At 36.3% G+C, this 19,295-nt stretch overlaps 1 protein-coding gene across 3 annotated transcripts in view; it reads left to right on the top strand.

Moving 5' to 3' along the window:
* LOC139695056 (zwei Ig domain protein zig-8-like) overlaps positions 1-19,295 on the top strand; it is a 614,690-nt gene that overhangs the window by 431,702 nt on the left and 163,693 nt on the right. For all 3 annotated transcript variants that reach the window (XM_071593662.1, XM_071593663.1, XM_071593661.1), the window contains one exon: positions 8,544-8,771. In XM_071593662.1, the coding sequence (XP_071449763.1) occupies positions 8,654-8,771 (118 nt within the window). In that variant the 5' untranslated portion in view covers positions 8,544-8,653. The remainder of the gene's footprint in view (positions 1-8,543; positions 8,772-19,295) is intronic.

The following is a 19,295-nucleotide window of genomic DNA, read 5'->3' as shown; positions in this document are numbered from 1 at the left end:
TCAAATTAGTAAATACATTTTAGTTCAGTTATGCTTTCCATATTACATGTAGGAGATACTACGCAACATTAACGCTTTTATTTACATTTTTATTTGAAGTCTGATCGTTCTGTAAATAGGATAATACCCAAAAATAATAGAACAAGGGGCAAGCATAATCACCATTTTCCAAGAGCTAATATTTGTGTGCGTTACTGTTGCTTTCAATATTGTATAAAGTTATGCCATTTAGAAGTCATCCTTGATAATGTTTAGTTATTCTAATTAGTAAATTTCATACCTGTAATAGACTTTCCTTGCTGGTATTAATCTTATTCTATGAAAATGTTTTTGTTGTTGCTTCCGAGAAAACTTTTAGCCTTTTACCCATTGGTATGGTTTTAAATTGGCTTTACTACCTGAATGAGTTATCGATTAACAGTTATTTACTGCTCCGGTAACAGTCCTAAAGAGTTGTCATATTATTTTATTTCGTTAAGTTTCAATTGACTTTGCGTGATCTATAACAACCAAGGCACAATTAATTGATCAATTGAATCAATTGGATTAAATATTTTATTATAAAATTTTTTTTGTAAACAGGTATCCTGTAATTTTTTACGAAAGACTAGCAGCTATTGATTTCCCAGTTCTGTTATCATCACTGACAGTTTAGATAAGGAGAATTAAGAGTATTAAAATTATCGTCAATTTCTTAATCTAGTATTATGTTAAGGTGCCCCTCTCCTGAAGTTGTAATCCCGAATGTCACCTTGTGTGAATTTATTTTTATTGCTCTAGTAGTGCAGCAGAATTAATGATACTAACTAAGCAAATATATCCTGAAATCTATACTTTTTAGGAAGGGATTTTCCTACCCAGAAGCGATAAGTTACGTAGTAATACATCACCACCGTACCCTTGTAATCCCTTAAGAGTCCCCTGAAATATCAAAAGACGCCGTGAACTCCTTCACGGACAAATATTTGATCGGGCACTTTCTCTCCATTCGCCACCCATTCACCCCTTTTTCGAAAAAAATTACAAAAATTTGCCGAAATTGTTCCGTTTGTGTTAAACTTCACAAATACGTTGCGAGGGAAGTCGTGGTGAATTATCATTGCGGTCATGTAGTAACGTAGGTGAAACTTGTCTTTTTTCCCCCGAAATTTTTCCCCCAAAATTGCTGGCATAATTTACCCTCTCCCCGGTCTCTCTCCTTCCTTTTATCCTCGTCCTTCCTACTTTTCATTCCCCTTCCTTCCGCCCCTGGACCGTTTTCGGCCTTTTTCCACCTTCTCTCCTTCCCTTTTGGGTTCTTCTCCTACCCTCACACGTCCTCTCTCTCTCTATCTCTCCTTCCTCCTCCAACCCTTCACCCCTTTCGACTAGTCCCCTTCGTTCCTACTCCACCCTCAATTCCCTCGCATCTACCCAAGTACCGCCACTTTTCGCTTTGCCCCCTTCCACCCTTACCCTTTTCCCACGTCCCGTGAATTCCTCTCAGAGCCGCTAAGATGGCCACCACTTATAAGCCTTAAGGAACTGTTTGTTCTTCGTCGGTGGAGATCGTAAAAGCGGGTGGTGAGGGAAGGATGGGCGTGAGTGGGGAGAGTCAACCGAAGAAAACAGAGGGCGAGAGAAGGGGAGGGGAGTCGTTGGTTGGGTGGCGGGGCGGAGGTGGGTGGTGGAAGGGAAAGATCGCTGCGCGAACGTTCCATTTAGAGCGTTTTAATTTCCCGGCGACTGGGAGATGGTTTTCGGACGCATAGCTGAAACATTCATTTGTGGGCCCAAATAATTATAAATCCTGCCTAGAAAACGTAGGCTATTTTTGAATACTCGTCAACTTTCTTCTGGAGTACAGTTGAAAATCGGTATGGCCTTTATTACATCCCTCAAAATATATTCCAAATAAAAATTTATTTCGTCCTATTGTTTACGTAAGTATTTATTTACAAGTTATGAAGGAATTCAATGTTATACTAGGGCCTTCACTGATTAGGGCAGAAAAGTAAAATGCATATAACAAAATATTTTGAGAATTATCTTTTAGGCACAAGGATTATGGCAATTTAGATTTACATCTATGCACTGATTTCCAGACTGGTTCTTAAAGTCATATTGAGCTAATTGTTAATTTCACGTACTTGTAATTCTAAAATCCTTATGCTCAGCGCTTATCGACTTTATCTCTTCAGTTCGATTCAGTAGCGTATCCATTTGCTACATCAATCTAACTCTCTAATTGAAATTGTTGTAAGTCTCCCAATGGTGATATAAGAATATTGAAACGAAAGCGTCTTTACATAGCAGGATTTATTTTAGTTTTAAGGTATCTAATCCAGTCACGCATCTCCTTACTCCATGATAAAATTTTAATACGGTTCAAAACTGAGATAAATTTTATACTCTTAAAGATAGCCAAATAATTTTATTGGTAGAAATAAAAAACGCGAACTTTTATTAATTTCGCTAAAACAATCGACGAACTTCAGATCGGGAATGTCACACTTTCTCTATTAATATAGCATCTTGTTTCTCTTGCCATCAAATTAGGTTTAAATGTTATTAATAATTGGAATCTTTTATTTTTGAATTTTTTTTTAAATATTTTTGCTTGGATTGATATTCTTTATTGAGAAGGAAGTGTTGATTTAAATTCAATTTTGCCAAAAATTCAGGAATAGTATTGAAACTGTACGTCAATAATCATCACTTAAGCTAGCCTACTAATTCCAGGTGGGGTTTGAGCATCCGTAACGATGCATATCTTTGTGGACTCTCCGGCCGGAAATCTTGTTTATCTTTTATTTTCTTTATTTATTTATTCTATCTTTACACACTTATGGGATTTAACTGACTATTGTTTTCCTATTTATTGCTACCTGCTCCATCTCGTCTATTCTTTAAGAATTTTCAACATCCCTGTCCCTTCTAAAATCTCCTTAAATCTCTTTTGATTTCCAGCCAGCCATTTACTCCCTTTTTCCACCCGATATAAATCATCCTCATCTATTCCCCATAATATTTAGCTTATTTTTTGCTATTATTCGCCATAAACACATATTTCAAAATCAACTGGTATACGTTGATTTTATTCCCTAAATTTCTAAGTAATGGAAAGGTATGGCAACAAATGGCATGAAATTAAACTGTATAGTAAAACTACCTCAATTAAAAATTTCTTTACGTAGTAAGGACATCTGCAGGTCCCTCACATTCCTGATAATTTATTGGACAAATATTTTTTATTTCTATTTGCTCCCAATGCTACGCATATTTTCCTGCGTAATTCCTCTAAATATATTATATTTTCCACTAATCCTAACTTCCGGAGTTTTTTATTTCCAAAAGCTCTCTTTAGCTTTGATTCTCTAAATAAATACGTTTTTTGGGATTCCCTCCCTTCTTGCATTCATTCTATTATGTACCAAATAACAAAGTCACTATCTTGATTTTCCGGTTCACAATTGATTGGCCATGCGATGCTTTGGATAAATCACAAGCCCGTTATCTTCTTTCCTGGTCTATACAACCCTCCATGGACTATGGTCTTTTCAACGGCGATTCTAATATTCTCTTATCATTTGCTAGCTCCTTGCATTGTAATCCATGTCTATTCTTCTTCATTCCTCCAAAGCATTGTCTTTCCATTTTTTCTAGCTCTCGTCTGAGGCTATTCCTATTCAGTGTCCATTTATTAATTTTCTTGTTTATCATATTCTTGGCATGTGTGTTATGTGACCTAACCATCGGATTTTGAGGGTCATTCAAATAGACTTCATATTCTTCATTTGTCTGCGCATGGATATCAAAAATTTAAGTTCTATCCAGCGCTTTCTCCATTTCCATGTATAAAAATATTTTATGTGCTTCCTATTAGAGCTCTCATCTCTTGCGCTCATATCTAACTTCTATTCTTAAATTTCTCATCGCGTATTTGGTGGCATACAATTTTACATTTTCTATTTTTTTTATTCTAACTACCTTATATATTTTCTACTTAATCTAATTGTTATTTTAATCATGTTTCGCCTCTTTCTTCTTTTACAAATTTTAAATTTATATCCGTCAAAATTGAAGTCAATTTTTACGACATGATTCCTAAATATTAATGGGAATTAGTCTTTTAATTAAATCCCTTTCTTCATTTTTCCCCTGAATCCTTTAATCATTTTTTATTGGCATTGCCTTTTTCATGTCATTTCCTGTGGTTCTATTATCTATATTTATCGAGTATTTAGGCACCCAAATAATTATCATTCTCTAAAATTCCCGTTCAATGCCTAAGCTAATAGGGTACATCTCACTATCGTAAAAGTCTTCTATTCAATCCATCATAGTCACTATACTTTTTCCTTTGCAGCAAACGGTCAATTTGTAAATAAATTTACCTTTTTTTTGGATTTTTGGTCACTTAACGTAAAACCTTGAATATTTTTCCCGGCATACCCAATGGAAAAAATTGTGGCAATAATGAACCCAATCGGTCAAATACTCAATTCAAAAGGATTTTGTAAGTCATTAATTAATGTATTTTCAAAAAAAACGAAATCATTAATTTTTTTTAATTGTTAACCCAATTAAACTTAAAATCAATTGGTTCAAATGGCGGAAAAGGAGACATTGTAAATGAAAAATATTTTTTTTGAAGAAACAATGGAAAGTAATTATCCACTTTCGAATTGGAATTTGTTCACAATTAGTATATTTAATTGCATGCGTTAATGAGGAAAAAATTTCAAATTACAGATCAAAGAATATAATAATTATATGTCGGTGAATAGTCAAGGGAAGTTACTGTTTTATCATTTTCGTGACAGGATCACCATTTTTTATGAAAACACAGGTGCCATAAAACACGCGAGTTTCCCAAGGCCAATACAGCATTTTAAAATGAATAGGCAACAAAAGACGACGTTAGGTCTACGCGGTAACGTTTGTAGTAGTAGTAGTAGTTTTGAGGGGAGGCGACCGACAGCTAAGGTCATTTGCGCCATAGGGGATGGATAGGAAAGGATGAAGGGTGGAGAGAAACCCGGCGTCGGCATTAGCCTACTCTTTACGAAAGGCGCCAAGGGGTCCGCAGCTTAACGTCCCATCCGACGGACGCCGTACTCACTCAAAGTGCCCTCCACAAAGCACCTCAAGTAGGGATCGAGATACCTCTGAAAAATATTCAACACCGCCGGGATTTGAACCCGCGCCCTCAGGGTGGGAAGCCAGTACGTTAGCCCCCGCACCATCTCGATCCCCGCGGTAACGTTTGTTTAAAATACTTTAGAACAAAAGAGAATTTTTATCAGTGAAATTTATTTGATTTGTTTTAGGCACATCGATCTTTTTCCGTCGCATACCACCTGAACGGTTCATTCTGGTAGACACTCTTTGATATAAAATGGCGGAGTCCGATATACTTTTTTAACGTTACTCTTTCTCCAATACCAAAGCACCTTCTGCGTTTCTTCTGTTTGAAGATTCCATTGCCTAAATACTCACCACCAGTCCGGATTCTGTCACCCTTGTCAATTTTGTCAATTAAAACTCTTTCCAATACTTCTTTTAAGCCAAAACGATAACGTTCTATTTATTTTTTAATCATGATAAGAAAAATCGATGGACTATATCGATGATAAAGATGTGGAATATTCCGGATAAAAAGCGAAGGTCGAAGATTGGGTAAAAAAAAGTGAATGAAAGATTTTTTAACCCTAGCGTATGCATCCAATAATACAAAGAGGCATCTAGATTTTTGCAGGTAAAATAGCATTCCACACTATGAGGAATATTTGCAAGGGAAATAATCCTTTCCAAAGAGAATATTTTAGAGGCAGAAATATCATAGTTAAATTTTACCCATATTTGCATTCTAAAGTGTAATCATCTTAAAATATTATTTCAAAACATAGTCTAATGGGATATTTAAAAAATATTATTATCATATTTTTTCGAATGGCTAGATAAGAGGCTTATCATGCATTAATTTAAGCAGTAGAAATATGCATTCACATTACTTAATAAACGCTTATACTTAGCTTTTAATGTGATTATAATTTGGAAATGGGAGAGAATTTTATTTTCTATTTGAAAGGTTTTGCAGAAGTAAGCCATTCAAAACCTTAAAGAGCAAAAATCATTTTTCCGAGCATGACAATACTCGAGAAAAACATTCTTGAGTGCTCGTAAACCTTGAACTCATAAAAGGTGGGCTTACATCTATACGAGCTAATAAATGATACCCCATAAAAATGAAGCGGTTATAATTGAACAACAGGTAATTTCAAAAAGTACTACATTCCCCCTAAATTATCTCTTTTCCTCTCACGCTGCACTAAATGAGGTTTAACGGACGGGAACATAATTTGCGGGAAGTGGGAAGAAGCAATGTAATCAAGGAATGATGGAGTGCATCAAGGATTTTTGGAAGAGACGTTCATCGTCTTCCCTCATTTTTCACTCAGCTGAGAGAAGGTTCCCCGTCATTATTTTCCGTGTTCAGTCTTCGTGGCATACTTCAGAATGTGTCGGATACTAAGGTTTGTCTTTTTAAAGGCTGAATACCTGCTATGGTATAAAGAATAATCTCACGTATACACATGCATGTGCACATACCTATTAAAGACTTGTTCGGAAATTGTGGTACTCATCCACTACAAAATAGTTATATTTAGAAAAGAGGGCACTTTTTTATTGGGACATTTTTTTAATATGCCCATGGGTATCTCAATATCGTCGCAACTTTCCGCAACGGAAATTTGAGAATGGTTTAGAATTCGTATAATTTCTGATCACTTGATTAATGCGGACGCGAAGAAACTAAGATCACGAATAAATAATTTTCCCCTTGTGTTCTTATTATTTTTACTACGTGAAAGACAAATTTGGAAATAGTTTAACTTAACCAGTAGAGCTTATCGGAGTACTATCATTGGAAAATCGGACACAAAATTAGTTAACTATCAAAAATTGTCAGTAAAAATATTACTAACTGCAGAAAAAGGGTCAAAATGATTAATGTTATTTTTGTAATAAAATAAGGTAATAATTATTAAACATATGATAAATTGATTTAATTGGAAAAATATGTGTAAACCTGTATCCATTTAGTGGTGTAAAGTTTAAATTGTGGTTTTCCGATAATATCATATTTATTTTGAAGTGCTTTATGTATCATTGACTTAGAGATTATCTTGTGAATAAATAAGGCTCACCTACGAGGTTGATCGTGGAAAATAAAAATCCACCTCTCCTCCCCTAGGAAATATGAGTTCCTTAAATTGCTTTTTTCGGCACTTCCTTACCCTTCCACTTACTCGTAACTCCGGAGCCCCGACTATGAGTGTAAGAACTAGAATTCTCCGTATGAGCATTGTAATAATAAGACTCGTATTTCTTTAGTATCATATTCTTTTGGTGTAATCTCCATGTTTTTATTGGTTCCTCTCAATATCAAAAGTAATGTTACGTTTTCTAGTTGTTCCAAGCAGTTTTTCACGAAACGAGCTCATTTTCTCTACAACATGTTGATAATCTTGAATAATTTGAGTGTTTTATAGCTTTAGTGAGGTGTAGCACCTACTCAAATATTGACCCTGTTGTTCTCAATTGCCGTACGTGTTATATATGATGGTCATTTAAAAATGTCAAAATAATAAACTATTCACTTCAGGAAATAGGATGCTCATCCTGTCCAAGTACTGTTCTTTCTTTATCAACGATGGCACCTAAATAAAACCCCTTGAATTTGCATGACAAAATTAACAATTCTATGCTTTATATTTATCAAACTAAAATCTTTTGGCCATTGATTTTAAACTTTCAATGACGTTTCTCATTGAAAAATAACTCTCCTTCCAACATATCTCTATTTTATGAGGATTTGGTCTTTTTTATGGATGCAATCTTATTCCTGAGTATTCATGTTGAATATTCCCTGAAAATTGACTCCAATTTACATGTGAAGTAGTTTTAATTATAAAACGCCTAAATTCTCGTCAATACCTCTTTGCCATTCTTGGCAACCTGGCACACAACTAGTTATGTGTGTTTATTTTTGAAACAGTTTCATTTGCCGGGATTCGATTTCATACTCGTATACCCGGCTGTAAAATTAGAGTAAATTACGATACCCATGTTAAGCAAAGACAGACTGCACTTTGAAATAACGACCGAGGACGTGAACGCGTTATATATCATAACATTAAGCGTCCATTCTAAAGAAATGCTTAATGAACTGGATTACCAATGGCTGTTTACCGTCACCCTTTTTTACTAATGATATTCATGCTAAGTCATAGGATTTGTATTTTGGACGAGTTCATGTAGTTGTGCAGTAGTAACTACTTTAATCATTGTGTATTTCTGTTTTATTCTTGCAACTTCTTTTCATTTTAAATTTTTTTATACCGCTGTGATTTTTAAATTCTCATGTTTGTCCCAATGTTATTTTAGATGATTCTTATGTTGATAACCCACCTCTATGCACGGTGGCATGAATTAAATGACTGATTGATAATACCTGGAAAAATCCAACCTTAAATATTTTCTATCGACATTCGCAGCCTTGCGCCACGCCGAGGAGGCAGCCACTGTTGCTGCTAGGATGAGGGGCGTTCCAGCAGTCGGATAGAAGGGGCACTCAGCCTCCGAGATCGGCAAAGGAGGCTGAGAAATGGACGCCCGTAGTGGGCCTCCCCGCCTCCTAAGTCTCGTTCTACTGCTTCTATGCCTCCTTAGCTTCCTGGCCCTTCCTCTGCCTCCGGTCTTCTGCTCTGACTCGGACGCCATCGGTAAGTAGGTCCTCATTTCTAAGTTTTCTAGGATTTCCTGTTCCATTTTGAGAACTTTAATGTTAAAAATTTTTTTAAACATCAATTTCTGCTTGTGCCTGACATTTTGTCATGGCAGGGTCACCCGGAGAAAGCCGGATAGTTTGAAAGGTAGTTCACGAAGTGTTTGATCCTCGGAGATCACAGGAGCAATATTTATGGAGTAATATACTACGAAGGGTCGAACGAGTAGTTGACATAATATTGAATAAAGACGTAGGAAGAAACATGGCATAGAAAAAGCAACGGATAGAATATTTCTAGTAGAGATAAAAGCAGAACCGACGACTTGGTCACTGTTCAGGTGCACATGCCACCAGACAATCATAGGGGGTAAAAAGGTACTAGGTCTTAAGATCAGTTTACGGAAATAACCGCGAATGTTTCTGTAGGAAAATATTTGATAGAGTATCGCAATGGGGATTAGAACATGACGTTAGGCGAAGGAAAAAATGGTGATGAGGTGGGAGATGTATTTACAAGCAAGGAATGACCGGATTCAGATAATATATAGTGCTAATGAATTGTAACGATAGAATTGAGAGGATAAAACTGAGAAGTGAGTTAGAAAAAAGAAAGTAAAAGTATTAAGTATAAAGATGAGAAGAATACCTGTTGTAGGGAAAATCACTAATGAAGAAAAAGAGACGAATACAATAGAAAAAAATGGAAACAATATAAAAAAGTAGTGTCAAATCTGCAATAAAAATTATTGGAATTATTAATAGGAAAATAGTGAGGAAACCGTTGACTACAAACGAAATTTTTAGGATTTTGGATAAGGAAGAAATTTTTTAAAATATAATTAGGTACCTGAAGGTACTAAGAATTAAATAATAAATTGTGGCGGGAAACTAATAGGTCCAAGGAAGCTGCGGTAGAAAGCAAGAACGAGAATATGGAAAGTAACAGTGTATGATCAGGATGTATTTTTTTATCTCCTAGATTTCGAGAAGGTGTTTTACAGTGTCAGTTGGGAACAAATAATGAATTTATTATAGAAAATCGAATATATTGGAAGGAAAGCTGACTTATCCGCATCTGTATACAGGGTTGCACCCAAAAGTGGTGGGAATGATTTTCTCGGGCGCGAACGGAGCGGTGGAGGGGGGTCTGCCTGGCAGGGTAAGGTGGAGGGGGGTCTGCCTGGCAGGGTAAGGTGGAGGGGGGTCTGCCTGGCAGGGTAAGGTGGAGGGTGCTCTTAGCAACAGACCAACACCAACCTCAGTCACCTACGGGCTGTCGTTGAGTGAGGACACCGTTTTTATTGAAGCAAGTTTTTTGTCCGCGTCAAAAAACAAAATGAATCTGAATTTAGAGCAACGTTATTCCGTGAAGTTTTGTGTGAAACTCGGGAAGACGGCAACTGAGACCCTCGATATGATCAAGAAGGCTTATGGGGACATTATCTTAAGCCGTTCCCCAGTATTTGAGTGGCACAAGTTGTTTAAAGAGGGTAGGGAGCTCGTTGAAGACGGCCATCGCTCCGGACGGCCGTCGACGGCAAGAACCGACACGAATGTGGACAGAGTGAGGACACTGCTGAACACAGACCGACGCTTAACCAGTGAAGAAATTGCAGACCAGTTGGGTCTGTCTGCATCCAACGTCCAACGCATTATTTCACAGGATTTGGCCATGTGCAAGGTGTGCGCCAAGATGGTGCCGAAAATTCTGCCATGGCGCGCTCGTCGTCAGACAGCTCCTGGCCAAATACGGCGTTGCCACGTTGCAGCACCCGCCCTATTCTCCTGATCTGGCACCACCGAACTTCTTCTTCTTCCCCCTGGTGAAAAAACAGCACAAGGGACGACGTTTTGACTCGATAAAGGCCGTTCAAGAGGCTTCGACGAGGGTCATCAACGGCATCCCCAAAGAAAATTTCCAGCGGGCGTACGGGGAATGGGATCCTGTACATGACACGTACTGCTCCGTTGCTAACGGCGGTTGGAAATTCGTACTTTTCAGAAACTTTGTAGAGAGAATGATTGAAAAGGCCATGAAAATAAGTAGTTATAGAAAGGAAAGAAGTCGGGGTACCATAAATCAGCAATGTTCGCGGATGACGTAGCTTTATTTGGTCAATCAGCCAAGAGGTTGGAAGCATTGCTGCACGTATCAGCGAGTATTATATGCATGAGGTGAGAGTCAAGGTAAATGCGGGTAAGTTCAGGGATGCAAAATATAAAAAAGACAGATAAGAAAACAAGCGAGTAAAAACCAGGAAGTGTGGGGAGGAGAGTGGATCATTGATAGAAATCAAAAGGATGCAGGAATGGTGCATTCAGAGCATTTATATTGACAATCGGATGTTGAAGAAAGTAAATAGGATTGACATGGTAAATTAAATGAGGGGAATGTAGTTTTGGATGTCAGAGTGAGTTTTGGTGGGAGAGGAAAAATCACTTTGTTCAGCAAGTATCCATCCGAAACCTACCTAAAACGGTAGGATACCTAATAATTATAAAATTAATGCTAAATAAATCATACCCAGTCTCACTGTATTCAAGTGCTCCTTTTTGGTCAAAGATTTTTTTAATTTACCCAAAGAAATAAAACTTTTTTATATTTAAATATTTGTAAATACAAGTATGACAAAATCATCGATGTTGGCTGAAGAAGATGCCACTATTTGAAGTGAATTTTAGCTTTAAGTGTACTAGAAGTGGCTGAATATATTTTATTCCATTTTAAACGTTTTTAACTATTAAACTATAGCACACATGCATTTTAGTAATCTAAAAAATTATATTTATCAATAATGACTTTGCTAAAACCGTTTCAATTTGTGCCTGAATGAAAAATTCATATCTATAGCGAATACTTTATTACATGTCTTACTAATTTTTAAATTATTAAACTATTTCTTGTTTGAAAACTTTGTCATGGGCTCAAAATTTCTGGTTAATTATGTTAATATAGATGAAAATTCAGTATTTAGTCTATTTTTATTAATGTTGTCATTGAAACCTAAATTTTTAGTTTCCGTGATAAATAGTGGATTACGACTGACTGAAAAACTAGTGTTGATTTGGTTACCGATTTTACTTATTCTGTCGATGGCGAAAGTATGAAGCTCTTATAGCTTCCGGATAAGCGCAAAATCCCAGATAGTCTATTTCAATACCGACATTTTCTTTCTCTTTAATAAAGTTAGCTCTTAAGGTATTCTCAGTAGGAAGAGCAAAACTTTAATGCTAAATAAATAATCAATACGCGGCAGGATATCCTGAAATAAATACGCCGATGATACATTAATAACTGTGGGAACCATCAATCAACAATTATATACACATGTCGTATAAGATCTACATACTGTTTGCAACCTATAATGTCCCTCTGTGCTAAGATAGGTGAAGAACGAGTTCTTTTCCCTTACGGATGTCGTCTTTTGGCAAAATTGATTCACAATTTGCTTCATTTTCCCCCAAGGGAACGTTGTTACTTTTAGAAGAATAGTGTTATCAGTGTCCGTTTTTTCTGTAAACGTCTAAAAAATACAAACACACTGCAACAAAGAGCACAACAATACGGTCAGTTTGAAGAAAAAAACAACCTATTGAACCCTATGTGACCTGAATGTCAAAGGTTATATGTCATTCATATTATTCATTCTCGCCGCTCGATTTCCTTTAGTTTTCCATCTCTTCTCTCAATGCACTCGTACATGCGTCGCTGGTCCAACAACAGGCGGTACCCAAATGCCACACATCCTGAATTAATTTATTTTCCGAATAGGAACAGGAATATCAAATTTCGCGCAGCATAAAAAATATTTCCTCGAAAGACTAAATGGTTCCTTTTTTTGAGGGCAGCATTATTTTTCATCAGAACCAAAGTTTCTTATTTACCTATTCAAACCTTCTTCTTGGGATCTTAAGGGCATGCCATAAGTGAAACTGGATGAATAGCTGATCAATTTAAGCTAAATAAGAATTCAAGTTGCACAATAGGATGGGGAAACGGGGAGTCTATGTAGTTCTTTAGCCAATTGCTAGAATATGTAACAAATTACTTTGGTTTCATGCATAAAAGGAATAATAATTGCAAAATAATTCTTAAGTGAGGCTAGCTGAAAGAAATTAAAATAATATCCAAATATGGTTGCTTTAATGACACTAAGCTGAGCAAGGAAGTCAAAAATTCAAGCAATTTGAAAAAATATGACTATTATCTTAATGTTGGTGTTCATCGTCTTGAAACAAGAAGTCAGAAACTCTTGCTCTCAGAGAGGTGATATTCAAAATAAAATAACATATTTATTCTTTTGGATGGCCTCTTTGTCTTGGGTTTTATCATCACATTCTCCCAGAAGTATATCAGTACTTATTGTAATATGTAAATCACCATTGCATCACCACCGTGGTTTTGTGTTTGATAAATTAATTGGTATGTTTAATTATTTTATCTTTTCCGATTCATCATTTCTACAATAAAAGAAATCCAGTATGTTCACTTCTTTATTTATTCTAAATATCAATTTTTTATTTATTATCAATATCAATCATATAATTTTTAAGGTGTAGCCAACGCAATCAGTTTTTGTTTACTGTCGTATACGAAGTATTTTTTGGCTCATTTGTAACTGATCTTAAAAAATTTATTGGTCTTGCCTACATCATATTCATTTCAAAGCAAAGTGTACATAATATCCTATCTGTTGAGTTGATCTTCACATCTTTTTACGATTGCCAGTATCTTTAGGGCAATACATCAAAAGTAATCATCTTGACTACACACAACTAAATTGCAATAGACTGAACTACGAGTACTCGTACTATGGAAATTTCATGAGAAACAAAACCATAGGTAATAATTGGTGAAATTGCAATGCTTTCTTAGTATCAACTTAGGATAAGTGAAAAAATATTCTATATATTATCTCGTACAGTATTAGACAATAAACTGAGTACACTTCATTATCATTTGAATAATTTGCTGGACCCAGTTTTCAATTTGTACCCGAAACTATGATTAAAAGAAGTTACGGAACTCGAAATAAGATGGATATGTACGGTTGTCCTCTTATACCATATCGCTACATTTTGTCAGAGTGCCAAAATCAGTACTATCGATGTTTCAAGCAAAATTGAACTGTGAAATTTCATATAAAATCTTGAGAATTTTTTAAATTTAGTTTCACCTGGATTAATGATTGATATTATTAGCTGGCATCCTTTCCTCCATAATTTACATTTCATATGGGACATTTGCGTTTGTTTTATTTTGTCTCAAAATAACCCTTATTCTTAAAAGCAAGTCTTAGATTCTCTTAAAACAGCAGTATGTCACATACAGTTGCAATGTTTTTATCGCTCTTAAAAAAATACATGCATGTAATTCCTTATGCCCGTAGTCTTTTCTTTAGCATTGAAAAGTAAACATTGTGAGGAATAAAATGCTTTCATTTAAAAAAATATCTAGCATTAAGGCTACAAGGAGGTTTTCTTAAAAAAATTGTATTCCTACAATACGTCCGTCATGAAAATATTTACTTATATTTATGAAAAAAACAATTTTTGCATTGAACTATAGCAAATGATCACCATTTGACTTAATGGCGAATAAACTATTTCCTAAGTACATTCTATTCGGAGTCAGTTTTTAATGAATATTGATTTAAGTCTGAGATAACGCCCTGCGTGCACATTTAAACACCATGGAATAGGCGCATGCCATTAGGACTCGATGTAAAGTTTACATCATTTAACATGTGGGCACATGATGCAGATTGCTGCAACTGTGCCCTTTTTTGAGGTCGTTAGTAAGGGTCCCGCATTCTGGTGTAAACGTCATGCAGCGTGTGGGGGTTACTCCCGAGTTTTTAGGAAGACCCTCTCGTAATAGAATGGCAGCATGGGTACCAGAGGACTGCTCCTGATGGCTGGCCTTGCAACCGTATCACAGTTTCCCCACACGGTTTCTCGCCCGTATAGTCTGAAGGCTTGGGGTAAAAAAAAATAACATAAAAAACAGAAAGAATTTTGCGATGCGGCGATGACATAGATTTTACGGGAAAACGACTTCCACATTTCTAGTTCCGTGGCCAAAGTTGAAATTGGTGCGCATATTACGCCTCTGTTTGCTCAAAGGGGAATGTGCTCTCCGGAGTTTGTTGTCAAAAGGACTCCGGTGTTCTGCTCTAGAGAAAGGAGGAGTCGGGAGAGGAAACTAAGAGGGGAGGTCCGACGGGGAGTTTTTTTTAAGGCGGAGAGTAGGACAGGAATGAGAAGGAAAGGAAGAATGAGAAGAGAGTAGAGAGAGGGAGAGAAGGAGAAATACGCCTTCTTTTTTCCCTCCTATCAAAGAATATCCCACACTCTTTCCCGCTTTTTCATTGTGCTTTCGAAATGGATGTGGGATCGGAGAACGCTAAAGAGTTGGGGAGATATATAAAAGAAATAGAATTCGGGGGGGGTTAGATAGGGGAAGAAAAGACAGCAAGAGGACCCGGAGCCCCAGCGGGATACAGAGAGAGAGAATGGAAAAAGATGAAGATGACAGTGTTTGGTGCGGGGAGAGGAGGGAAGGGGTCAGGGAAGGAGGTAGAGGAACAAGAGAACGGTGGACGAAACCCGGCATTCGCGTCAGGTTTGTCCTACTTGAACGAAGGGAAAGAGCTTGAAGGGAAAAGAGAATGGGCGAATCAGTCTCAACGATCTTTTGCCTTTCCTTTGTCGGGTAAGATCAACCGTCTTAAAGGAGATATATCTCGGCCGTTTCTTACTCTCGCACCCCTCTATCCGTTTCCTCAGTAACTCTCAGCCAATATGGAAATGAGCTGGTTCGGTTAATGAGAGTTATCAATGCGAAAAATTGCCCAGAAATTTTTTAACATGTATTTCGGAAACCAGCAAATAGTGGCACATTGGACAAAGGTGAAAGTTATCTGACGGGATGAAATATGCATAGATTTTATTGATTTTATGGAAGCATTGCCGTGGAATTTTGCTCGGGCGGCGCGATGGAACTGCTACCTTAAAGGTCGTCAGAAGATTAAAGCAAATCGTTGATGTATTTCATCATCAGAATCGTTAGCTCGGGTTAACGTGCCGGACTAATCACCATGAATCCCTGTCAGCACAGAAATGGGAGGTAGTAATTCAATCTTGGGGAGGAAACTCAAAATGCATTAATTTCGCAGTGTAAAAATAATTGTCCTTGAATGGGACTCAAACCTGGATCCCCTCGATCGAGTGCAGCAACCAATTGAGTTGCCTAAAATTTCAACGTAATTATGGACTTAACGATGGACGTAATGAAATACTCTATATTCAATGTATGGGCGTGCACATTGCGCCGGAGTATTTAATGTAAAAAAGTTTAAACGCGGTGTTTACCTCTGAAAATTTTTTAAAAACTGCAGGAGATGTCACGAAAGTTACTCTAACAGAGTCTTTTGCTGATTGACATCGATCGAAATTCTGAAATTATTTCAGGCTCCACAATAAATAAATCAAATTATTTTCACGCAACAAAATAATAAATAGTTCCAAAAATAAAATTTCGAACGAAACCACTCCAAGCTACACGAGAAAAAGAGTTACCATTATGTTTTTAACGTGCATTTTCAAAGCTCTTCATTATCCCTGAGGAAATGTATTCATTTTTGGCAAACTTGCGAAAATAAAAGGAACTATTAAAGGTGAGTATTCACATTTTAAAGGGGACTCTTACCTGGCTGTTGACACTTTCTTGTTTTAAGCTAAATTCTATATCCTTGACCGTTTGCAACTATTCGATTGGAATCTATAGTGATACTTGCAATGAGTTTTCTCTTTGATTATTTGGTGTTTCATGCAAATTTTGATATATTGTAAAAGTTCAAAATCCGTTAGGTACGTGTAACTAGGTAACTTTAACATTGAAAATGGTATGCAATAGTTTCGAAAAGAGATCGTTAAACTATGAGGATAAGATTAGTTGAAATTTGGGAGTTGAGGGTAGTGAAAAAATAATGCTGATAAAATAAGTAAACAAAGACGTGCCTTGCGTTGTAGATGTAGTTAGAAGTTTGGTGGAACAACTATAGCGACATGATAAAAGTGGATGCGGGGAATACCGAGCGACAAAATTATTTTTAAAACTGCAATAGAAGGGACAGGGTACAAGAAATGACGTTAAAATATGTTAGGAGCAGTTATATTGGACAGAACGGGAAAGATATTGAGCTCATAGAGCAAAAATATTAAATATGTTAACGAGTAGTGTTACACTATTTGATTTCCAGCTAGTGCGTAATCCCTGGGTCAACCAACGATCCAGTAAAACTTGTAGTCATTTCTTTGCAATGATCCATTTCAAAACTAATTTTGCGCATTTGCGCATCAGGGTGTGGTTCTTTCCACTTTTCGAAACGTTTTTATATGAAGATCCCTACGCGTAAATTGGATAGATCCATTCTTATTCGGCATTTATAACTAGCTTTTACATATGAATAAATAAAAAAACCTGCATCACATATCGCTTTTGAAAATAAAATACGGGGTTCATCCTCATATGCCATGAGATATGTATTAATTTCATTAACTGTGAGTTTTAATTTGTAGAGAACCTTACTTTCAACTTTTGAAATATTTACGAACTGATTTTCACAATGCTAGCAATGAAGTGCTCAGTTCGAGAGCCTGGCCTTTGGATTTTACCGTAGCTCTTCGCTTCCATTGATGTTTAAATTAATCTCAAGCCCACTGGACTCATCCCAACGTTAGATGTGACACTAAAAAGCTGTTTGTTTTAATGATATGCATTGGTATTGGGGGTAACTGAAATTAAATTCGCTGCATGCGCTAGAATCTCAGCATTGATTTGGTTCATGATGCACGCGTAATAAGTGGAAGAGACACTCTCCCTACTTTTACCCATTCAACATTTTCCAATAATGAAATTGACGCAGTACTTCAGCAAATGGTTTTGTGCAGAAAAAATACCTACTACTATTGATTTATGTGCTGATCGAGGCGTTCGAATATATCATCTCTCAAGAGGTTATTTGCCCAAATGCGAAAGAGGATTTCGCGCAGTTCCGAAAATTTATTTTCAAGTTTTTGTTGTAATATCTTTTCCATTTCAATAGTTGAAATTCAGTTTTACATAACCAGGGCTTAAATCTAAATACTGCCTTTGCTTGGGTAGTATTATGGTGGATTATGATGAAAAATTTGGAATGATATTCTTTCTGAAAATGGAAATCCACTGTTTATCTTCAAAGTTGGCGTGTGTGTTCCTGTGAGGCTGACTTTTACGAAAAACGCAGATTGCTCGGTCAACCTTCAATGCAGAGGTACAATTTGACTTGTTGGTTGCCAATGGATAATACTTTTGACCTGTCACTAGATAAGCAAAAAGCTCGATCCAACAACCTTTGGCTACGTGGTAATTTATCAAAATATGCAAAAAGCAAAGGTTTAGGTTGCTATTATTTTCGCATCTGACACATGCGGAGGCCCGCGAATTACCATAAAGGTTTCTTGCTGGGATTTTTGGCATATAATTTTTATGAAAGGAAAAGTTCAAACAAAGATAATAGGTATGATGAGGTAACATTTGCTTCCAAATCACTTTTCTGTGGCTGCAAATGGCAAATGAGGGAAAATAGAAGCTTTTAGCTTGCCTGTGCAACCCTTTCATCTCCCTGATTGAGTCACTATTGTCTGACCTGCTGTTTAAGTGCAGGACTTGTGTGTTCATTAGTGTCTATGAATTTCCGATCGAGATTATTTAATAAGTGTGCAATGCTTTTTATAGCATATTTCGGGAAACAAGAAAAGTTTGCTTTAATTTCAACAAATTTTGAGTAATTCTTACTCGTAATTACCATATTCAATTCAACATCACCAAATAAAGGTCAATATCAAATGGCATCTTTTTCTTCACCTTTTCATACCCCTTTTCCAATTACCTCTAAAGATCACAATTTAAAACCTACTAAAAGTGGCAACACATATCCCGCGGGTGCTTTCCTAAGGTTAGGAGAAAATGTGTTGGTACCATGTGATTATGATTTGAGTGAGGAAAGCTAATCTGAGTATCTATCTCCAAATGTTTCAGTTTAGTAAAGTACGTGCATTCATTCTTTCTATAATTATGATACCGTAAATTTTTAACTAATATTTAATACCACTCTAAATGCAAAACTCGTGATTTACATGTAACATACTTGAATCGATAAATGTCTCATTATTTTTCTGGAATCGTTGTATTTTGGCGACAAAGGACGTATATGAATTAAAGTAACCAAAGCCCAACTACGCCCTTTGCAAGCTTCCCTAAGAAATAAGGTATGTGAAATTCATCCTCAATTCTACTCTGTTTATAATTGAGTAAGATTCATTGAGTTGAGATTGAGTAAGATTCGTGAATAAATATTTTGAACTATTTCATTTATTCTACATTTTTTGTTCAAAATTCAACATGTCAACAATTCTTCTTATTGAGATGATTATGAATTCAAAAATATCCCCTTCGGAAGTGCTATCCTTTCAT

Source organism: Hetaerina americana, unplaced genomic scaffold (assembly GCF_022747635.1).
Source record: "Hetaerina americana unplaced genomic scaffold, ioHetAmer1.1.p SCAF_6, whole genome shotgun sequence".
NCBI lineage: Eukaryota > Metazoa > Arthropoda > Insecta > Odonata > Calopterygidae > Hetaerina > Hetaerina americana.
Note: the sequence above shows the minus strand (reverse complement) of the source record. Positions and strands in the feature narration are given on the sequence as shown.